This window comes from Ostrea edulis, chromosome 9, assembly GCF_947568905.1.
Source record: "Ostrea edulis chromosome 9, xbOstEdul1.1, whole genome shotgun sequence".
In the NCBI taxonomy this organism is placed as follows: Eukaryota; Metazoa; Mollusca; class Bivalvia; order Ostreida; family Ostreidae; genus Ostrea; species Ostrea edulis.
Genome location: NC_079172.1, coordinates 579,231 through 588,797, shown reverse-complemented (window position 1 = coordinate 588,797; position 9,567 = coordinate 579,231). Strand labels below are relative to the sequence as shown.

Here is a 9,567-nt window from a genome sequence, read left to right as displayed (position 1 = left end):
CATCTCAAGAAATCCAAAGTGGTGACTTGGAATAAAGAAGGAGAAATCAGCTATAGAGGATGCAGGGTTCCCGATTCCAATATTGTGGATTTAATGAGCGAAACCCAGCGACAAAGACCCTTAAGACATCGTGATCCCCCCGCGGGATTAGAGGAATTTGCTCAAGCGTTAAAAGAGACTCATGCTCCCAAAGGATATGTGAGCAATCGGGATGTTATAAAAGCCATGGACAAACCAGGGAAAATCAGTACGCCTAGACCTCTAGAGGAAGAGGAGAGTGGATTTCAAGACCTCACGGGATTTGATCAATCGTTCTATGAAACACCGCAACGTCTAACCCCTAAACCGATCAGAGATGCTGGTAGAAAGACGGCCCGTGACATCGGAAAATGGTTAAATCTACCATGAAACCAGAACAGATCTTACAGCGACTGTATTACGATCCCAAGACAGGTTATGGGGGAGTCCAGGCGTTGTATCGTCAAGTGCGTCAATTAGGACACAAGATTACCCTGTCTCAAATTCGAGAATGGGTGAAAGCTCAATATACCTATACCTTGCATAAACCGATACGGAGGAAATTCAAGCGACGACAAACACGAGTGACGGATATGGATGAACAATGGCAATTAGATTTAGCCGATGTCTCCAGCTTGAAACAAGACAATAATGGGTATACGTTTTTATTATGTGCCATTGACGTGCTGTCTAAATATGCCTGGGTCGTGCCTTTAAAACAGAAAACGGGGAAAGAAATGATATGAGGCTTACGACGGATTTTTCGAGAGGGACGTCGCCCCGTGCGCATTCAGTCCGATCAAGGAAAAGAATTTACCAATAAAGAATTTCGTCAAGCCTTCAAATCCATTCATTTCTTTACGACCCGTAATGCCGAAACCAAAGCCAGTATTGTGGAACGTTTTCAACGCACGCTGAAAGCACGCATGTGGCGGTATTTTACAGGCCATAAAACACGACGGTATGTCGATGTCTTGGGGGATCTGGTGTATGGTTACAATCATACCTATCATCGCAGTATCTGGCGAGCTCCTGCTGAAGTCAATGCCAAGAATGTCTTGACCGTATGGAAAACCTTGTATGGAAAACAGAGTGCCGATACCACGAGTCGCTTGCAAGTGGGGGATCGTGTACGCATTAGTAAAGCCAAACGTACGTTTGAAAAAGGATATTTACCGAATTGGACCAAAGAACTGTTTACCATCTCTAGAAAAGTGCCAGGACGAAACGTCTATCGCATTCAAGATGATCACGGGGAAGAATTAGAAGGAACCTTTTACGAGAAGGAATTACAACAAGTGATTAAAGACGATGATGTCTATGAAGTGGAAGAAATCTTAGGGTATAAAAAGCGGCGTGTGGGAAAAAAAGTCATTTCAGAAGTCAAAGTGCGTTGGAAAGGATATCCTCCCAGTTTTGATTCATGGATTCCGCAAGCGGATCTCATTCTGCCATGACCACCCAGTGGACTTTCTTGGGTGAAAAAGTCCCCCGGAGTGAAATTGTGTATTTTGCACAATTATTCCTCTGTTTAACCATCATTATCACCTCGGTCGTCATGTTAGCCTTAGGTGATCCCAATCGCGATTTTTGGATGGTGACCTTAAGTTCTTTGGTGGGCTACGTCATGCCTAGTCCTCAAATGAATGCACCTCCTATAAAACAGGAGTCCCCTTCACCTGAGAGATCAGTTCACCATGGCTAAGCCACAGTACGCCTGGAAACAAGAGGGGAAGAAAAGTACCTGGTTCTGGGATAAGCAGATGTGTTTGATGCATTGTAAACAACACAAAACGTCCACGCATCCTGTGTACTTGTACAAACGGATCGTGATTCCTGATGGTTGGGTGCCATTTATCAGAAAGACTAAATATCAAGAGTTTCGCTGGAAAGTCAAAGCCTTCTGGGGATTGATGGGACGACAAGACGAATCCGATTGGACCTTAAATGATAGTCCTTGGTACGACAACGTGAAAGCTTGTCTCCACCATTTTAAAGACATGATCAATGGAGGTTATGATGTAGCCGATTGCTGGGGAACCCGACACTATCTGGTGATGCGACGACGCTTAGTCCCGAGACGAACCCTGACGTTACCAGACTCGGATGCGTTGATGTGCGGTGGTGGGCGCGATCAAGAAGAATGAATTGAATTGAATGTATTGTCATGTTGTATGTTGTTTCAAATAAAAATTGTGAAAAAAAACCAAAACGGTGTTGTGTATAAATAGAGAAGGAAACAGAGACAGGGTCTCGTTTAAGACATCATGGCTGGAGGAGAAGGGTTTTACATGACTCTGTTGAGTGATGGGTCGATGGAATCGTTTCCGACGAATACGACTGCTCAATTTAAAACGTTATTGCCACACACCATGGACTTAACGGATGGAGAATGGGAAGTCGGATTGACCGAAATGATGTACTCGGCCAACTTACAAAACGTATCGGATAACGAGGCTTATGTGGACGTTCTCATTCCAGATCCGTATACGAAACATGTCCAAGATCCCAACACTTATAAATGGGAAAGATTTAAGACAGAGAATATGGGCAAAGTCACGATGGCCAGGTGTGAGGTGGTGGTCCCCTGGCATCTGACGCCATGGTCCCATCTCTTTGAGGGAGGGGATAGTTTATTTCCCTTCGATATCATTCGCATTCACTTCCGACCCGGAGCTTATACACAACCTTTGGCGTTAATCAATGAAATCAACGCAGCCTTAAGGAGAACCCTGTGGAAAGTATGGAGCGAGTTAGGGGATCCTAACGAAGAGGGGAACAACCAGATCTTAGTGTATCACCCCGACTACGATCGTGTCGAGTATCAGTTTAATGGGAGATCACTGAGAACCACCCCCATGTGCATTCGTTTCCCTACGACCTTAGCGTACAAGCTAGGTCTGGATAGTGACAAAATGATCCTGGGCCATGAAACCATAACGAAATGGATCAACGTGAATTACTTGGGGAACACGACCATGGATGTCTACGACAATCTGAAAGCCATGTATGTGTATTGTGACATTGTGGATCCTCAAGTGGTGGGCACCAACAAATTGAAATTATTGAGAGTCGTCCCCTGTACGGCTCAATACGACGATCGACAACAAGCCCGTTGGGAACCGATTCAAGCCGAATATTTGAAACTGAGTAAGAAATATTTCGATACCATTGAGGTACACATCATGAATTCTTTAGGGCGTCCTATGGGCTTTTTAAATGGGCGCTCCTTAGTCAAACTTCATTTCCGCAAAGTGTATTGAAAGATGAAGTACCATCGAGGAGTCAGACGCCAGAAAGGACACGGAATCTGGTTTCTCATTCCATGGATTACCAATGCCATTGCGGGTCAAGCGGGGCAAGGAAAGAAGAGAAAGAGACGGCGTAAAAAGTATAAAAAGCGGGTGTAACCCCTAACGAAGTTCATTTACATCAAGATGCACTACCATAAAGGTTTAATACGGCAGCAGGGTCACGGGATTGGAGCCCTGCTGGGATTAGCTAGCAAAGTGGCGGGTCCCCTGATCAGCGGATTATTAGGTGGAGCCCCCGCACAACAGCAACAACAACAACAGCGTCCTGTCTATCAAGAGAGATATTATGATTACGACCGCCCTTATCGCTCTTATCAGAGGAGACGACGTAGAATTCATCCAACAGAAGAATATGATCCAGAATCTGAAAAGCAGAAGGGAAAAGGATTTTTCACCGATTTACTCAAATCGGGGGCTAAAAGTGCCTTAAAGGCTGCTGCTAAAACAGGGATGGATGTGTTAGATAATAAACGATCACTCAAAGACGCTCTCAAGACACACGGTGCCCAAGCCCTGAAAGAGACAGCAGGGTATGCTCGTAGGCGAAGGTCTCGAAAAGCCCCATCCAAACGAGGAAGAAAAGCGCGCACAGGAATACTCAGGAAGCCTGGAACCACGACCCTCAAAAGAAAACAGGTGGGAAAACAGGTGGGAATACAGGAAGGAAAAGGATTTGTTAAAAGAAAACAACGTATCTTAGCTCGGGGAGGGCCTCATAAGAGACCTAGGAAGCAACCTAGGAAGCGATCTAGGAAGGGAGGTAGGAAGCTAGTGAAAAGGGGTAAGCCAAAACGCTCTCTGGATATTTTCGACTGAGAACCCTATAAAAAGGGGGTGAGAAGGAGACCAGAACACATTTGATGCCAGTTCACGCTGAGTAACACATCGTTCCAATATGATGCACAGAGAATCTTGCGCTTGTGGCACCGACAGTTTAGAACTGTTTAAAGTGCCCCCGACCAACGTCACTTTAGAAGATTCGAAATGGATGGAATATTACCCCATTTCCAGTACCCTCAACTCGGATACGGCTCCGATTGAATTTGAAATCAAAGGACAAGGAGATGAATATCTGGATTTTTCCCAAACTTATCTCCAGATGGTATGTAAATTCACGAAAGCCAATGGAACGAATCTCGCAGGAGGCAATTCGACCTCGACCCCCGTGAATAACATTCTCCATTCCTTGTTCAGTGAAATCGATGTCAGTCTCAATGGAAAAGTCATTACCCCGGGGACGGATACTTATCCCTACAAAGCGTATCTGGAGAAATTGTTGTCTTATGCACCCAAGACTCTGGAAACCCAGATGAGAGCCTGTAGCTTGTGGGAAAAAGATACGGCAGGACATATGGATGAGGTCAAATTAGAAGCTCTGACTCAACCTCCTGTGGAATTTGCAGTAGCGTCTAACAAAGTCAACATCGCGGCCGTCATCCCGACTCCCGAGTATCCGGATGATTCCAAGAATGTAGGGTTGAGAAAACGTCACGAGAAGATTACAGACAGTAAGGAGATCGTGTTGATGGATCGATTACATCTGGATTTGTTTGAGCAAGAGAAATGTCTCCCTAATGGAGTGGATGTCCGTCTCAGATTCAATCGCGCTCGACCCCAGTTCTACATGATGACCGCTGCCGGGAGTAGTGGGAAAGTGGTCATTCAAAGTATGATCTTGTGGGTGAGGAAAGTCAAACCTGTGCCGAGTATCATTAATCTCATCAATCAGCAACTGAGTACTCAAACGGCGAAATATCCATTGAGACGAGTGGAAGTGAAAACCTTCACCATTCCTAGTGGCACCCAATCTAAAATCACCGATCATCCGTTTCAAGGACAGATGCCTAAACTGATCGTGTTGGGCTTTGTGGACAATGCGGCTTTTAATGGGGATAATACCAGAAACCCCTTTCATTTCCAAAATGAGAAAGTCAAGAAATTAGAAATCAGTATCAATGGAGAAATGATGGAAACCCGACCTTTGGAACCTAATTTCACCGACGATCAGTACCTGAGATCGTATTTGAGTCTGTACAAAGGCTTGGGAAAATTAGGCCAGGACTGGGCTCCGGACATTACCCTGGAAGAGTATAAAAACGGTTACACCCTCTGGTGTGTGGATTTCACGAAAGATCAAGAAGCCCAGACGGATAAATTTCATCTCATACAGACTGGGAACTTGAGAGTGGAAGTGCAATTTGCCGCCAACGTGGCCAGGACCTTAAACTGTGTGGTGTATGCCGTGTTCGACAATCTGCTAGAAATCAACAAACAACGAGAAGTCAGCATCGATTACTAAGAGAGAGATGGATACTCAGCAATTGAGAGATGTTTTACAACGAGATTTAGGACCGGCGTTTGCAGGTGTGTATCCTCGAGATGTCATACCTGAGCTGTTACCTCATCACAAAGCCATCGTGGTGAATACAGACCCTCACGATCGCCCTGGAGCGCATTGGGTCTGTTTGTATTTGAGTAGCCCTACCGTCGAATATTTTGATTCTTACGGATTACCTCCCAGCCATAAAGACATCCAAGACTTTATTCAACGCCACGGAGAGACTTGGATTCATAACACCCATTGTTATCAAGATTTGAATACGGATGTCTGTGGACAATACTGTGTGTATTTTTTACATCAACGCCATCACCATAGAAGCACCGTACAAGAATGGTTACTTCCCTGGAAAGGCACGGCCTTACAACGCGATCGTTTTGTGGCTGATTGGTTTAAAGAGACCTTCCGAAAACCGAGAACCCATCAAGGACAAACTTGTCAATGTCAAAGACTGAATGTATTGTAAACTATGTTATTGTATTGTTATTGTTCATAGTTGGAGTTTAATAAAACGTTGGAAAAAATCTTGTGGGTTTGTTTTTTCTTGTCATTGTAATCAACCATGTCTTTTCAAAAAGAATGGGTAGCCCTGAAAAGGGCTGTTTTCTTTCTCTCTCTCTCTCTCTCTCTCTCTCTCTCTCTCTCTCTCTCTCTCTCTCTCTCTCTCTCTCTCTCTCTGTTCTTGGTCTTTTCTCTTCTTCTTCTTCTTCTCTTCTCCTTCTCTTCTTCTCTTCTCTGTCCCCCCTCACTGTCTGTTCTTCTTCTTCTTCCTCTTTCTTCTCTTCTTTTTCTGCTCCTCCGGGGGTTGGTGGTGGTCAAACACAAAAACAGGCAACCCGTGTTTAAAAAACACTCTCCCCGGAGGCCGCTGCACCACTTCCAACTCTACGTCCCAGTTTTCCTCTGGCGGGGGCAGATCCTGGCTCATGGCCGGTGGGGGAAGAGCCTCCCGTGAGGCCGGCGGGGCAATCTCTCGGTCCCAATCCTCCTCCCATTTGAAAAAATAGTCATTCACTGTAGGGTCTGGTCCTACTCTACGACTCATATCTACTTCTCTGGTTCCTAAAAAATCGGAATGCCAGATTTTGACGTTGCGCTCGTTTAAAAAGGCGAGAGCGCGGACGTCCTTGAAAACATCCCCTACCTCAGTCAAAGATGGCGGACGTCATGTTGATGACTCATCAAAAACACTATATAAATAGGTCACTTGTTACCATTTTTCTCAATCATGTCGTTTGAACGGTACGCGGATGATGAGAAAGATGTACTAGTGTGTGGGTATTGCCGAGGACATTGGTTAACTTGTGGCTGTTTTCATTATAAAAAAGAAAACATCCTGGCCAAACAGAAGTGGATAGAGAGATTGGCAGAGCTGACGTATTATCCCTTTGTCTATAAATGTTGTAGTCACACTAGAGAACCCTGGCTAGAGTGTAAGTGTCCGCAGCATTGTACCATCACCCCTGAAGAAGAAATAGCTCATAAGGACTGTACCTGTGAGATCTGTCAGGAGTTTAGAGAGCGCTGGACTCAGAGAAAGTTTGATCCCCGGCTGTTTCAACATTGTCCTTACAGTCAAGAACCCTGGTCAACGTGTACCTGTGAGACCTGTCAACCACCATGGCGGTGACGGATCTACGAGGAGATGTATTATCTCTACCTTGGGTGGATGCTATTGTACAACAATGTAACTGTTTAACGGTGAAACCTCATGGATTAAGTCAACGTATTGCCGACCGATTTCCTTGGGCTAATCTGTATGCGACCCGACAACCTTTAGGACGGAGAAATTTAGCTATAGAAGCGGATCGAGGAATACCGGGTACTGTGTGTATTATGCCTCATTCTACTCATCCTGATGTGATCTGTTTGTTAGCGCAATGGGATTACGGGAGAGGCACTCAACGCTTACCCCTGTATGCCGATACCCCCGAACAACGTGAACTTTGGTTTCAACAATGTTTACAGGAATTAGGCACTTTGTCTTACCAGACTTTAGCGTTTCCTTATCGTATTGGATGTGGATTAGCCGGAGGCAATTGGACTCATTATAGACAATGGATTTGTGACTTTGCTTATCAGTATCATAAACATGTTTACATTGTCAAGAAAATGTAACTTTATTATAGCTTTATTCTAGCTATTACTTGTAAAAAAAACTTTATTCTGCCTACTATGTGACTTGTGTTAATAAAACTTTTTTTTTAAAAAAAACTTGTGTGTTTCTTGATTTTTGCAATAAAAAGTGTCTTTTCAAAAAAAGTTGGTGGCCCTGAAAAGGGCCGTTTGGTTTTTTGTCTCCCTGTTCTTTAATGGGGTCCCTCATGCCGGCAATGCGGACATCTTCCTCTTGTATACCGCCCGTTCTCATTCCTTTCGAGGCAATCGCAGCATACTACTCGCTGCCCACACCCCCGGCACTTGATCCCGGAATGCCGGTCGTCCAACCAACAGATGGGGCATTTCATCAGCCGGTCCCGCACTCTTACGGCCCATGGCGGAATCCTAATAGTTCTGTTGGTGATCGGGCAATTGATGACTCTGGGCGGCGGGGGTCTGGGTGGCGGGGTCCTCCGGCTGGGCGACCTGCTCCTGGCGCGGCTCTGGGGCGAGGGCGACCTCGGGGAAAACTCTGGACTTGACACCGGAGTGTACTCTAGCATAGGTGGTGGTGATGGTGGCGATAGCTGTAGTGGTGGGGGTGGCGCTAGCGGTAGTGGTGGGGGTGGCAGGAAGGCCGACACTGTCCTGGACAGCCTAGGGCTAGGCGGCGTCGCTGGTCTGGGTGGCGGCACGGTGTGGGATGTTGAGGACGGAGGCGGTGGCGGTGGCGCTGTCGCAGCTACTGTGGCCAAGTCCCGCATCCTAGTAAAGGTGCTACGGAATGGTCCTCCTCCCTCGGCGCCATACCTCTGTCGAGCTCGATCGACCGCCCGGTTAACTATGACTTGGGTCAAATCTGGGGGTGTAAACACCCCCAGTTCTGTAATGCTAGACTGCACCCAGGTATCCCCTTCTTTCTTCTCGCCAATGACTACAAGGCGGAAACGTGAGTCAAACCCTCCTTGAAAATCATAACTAGCGCCTGCCATCTTCTTACTTCTTTTCTTCTTCTTTGACTTTACAAGTCGCTGGTTCCTAGACCGGAATGCTGGAATTTGACGTTGCGCTGGTTTAAAACAACTCCAGCACGGACGTCGTTGAAAACATCCCTGTCCAGTTTGAACGTCATGATGGCGGACGTCCAAAATGGCGGATTTGTGCTTTCGAGTAGAGAGTTTTTCCTCGTTTATTCATGTCGAGGACTCGTTTTCTCCCCGGTGTTCAAGCCAACGCCTAGTTTTCACCGGGCTGCATCTAATCCTATGCATTTTATGCTCATACACCCTGAAATGAATTCAGGATCATCCCGCCAAAGATTCGAGACGAGGTAAAAATTTTCTCCTAGCGGGTTTAAACTATTTATTTCTCAGGGGTGTACACCTGTAGAAATATCCAATTCATCCTCAGAGATAGAAATCAAAGTATAGAATCGGATTTCTATCTTGATTTTGGCCTAGACCTCCTCATCTCCTTATTATATAACCTCCTTTGTAAGATTCAACAAACACAGAACTGGTGACTCTATTTTTTATTCACCATATCACAATATCAATTCAAAACAGTTTTTTGTAAAAAGTCATTCAATATAGGCTCCAAGATCTGTTCCATGGCTCGAATCCTAGTTTGAAATCGACATCGATCCACGGCCATGGTCATCCAAGGACTGGTTCGATCTTCTTCAGGTAGCCAATACACTTGATTCCGTTCCAGATTAAAGGTCACACGTTTAACTTGACGTACATCTCTCGAAGACATCGTAGTCTGATTTTCTCGATTTCTGCTCTGTCTGTGGGT

General features: G+C 45.6%; 2 protein-coding genes across 2 annotated transcripts; both read left to right on the top strand.

Moving 5' to 3' along the window:
• The first annotated feature begins 404 nt into the window (after positions 1-404).
• On the top strand, positions 405-1,475 carry LOC130049933 (uncharacterized). Its single transcript, XM_056148179.1, has 2 exons — positions 405-673; positions 1,037-1,475. Exons 1-2 carry the CDS (start codon positions 405-407, stop codon positions 1,473-1,475), a joined length of 708 nt encoding a protein of 235 aa, XP_056004154.1.
• A 2,752-nt stretch (positions 1,476-4,227) lies between these two features.
• On the top strand, positions 4,228-5,631 carry LOC130049932 (uncharacterized protein F54H12.2-like). Its single transcript, XM_056148178.1, has 2 exons — positions 4,228-5,262; positions 5,392-5,631. The coding sequence occupies exons 1-2, from the start codon at positions 4,228-4,230 to the stop codon at positions 5,629-5,631; spliced, it is 1,275 nt and encodes a 424-aa protein (XP_056004153.1).
• The last annotated feature ends 3,936 nt before the right edge of the window (positions 5,632-9,567 follow it).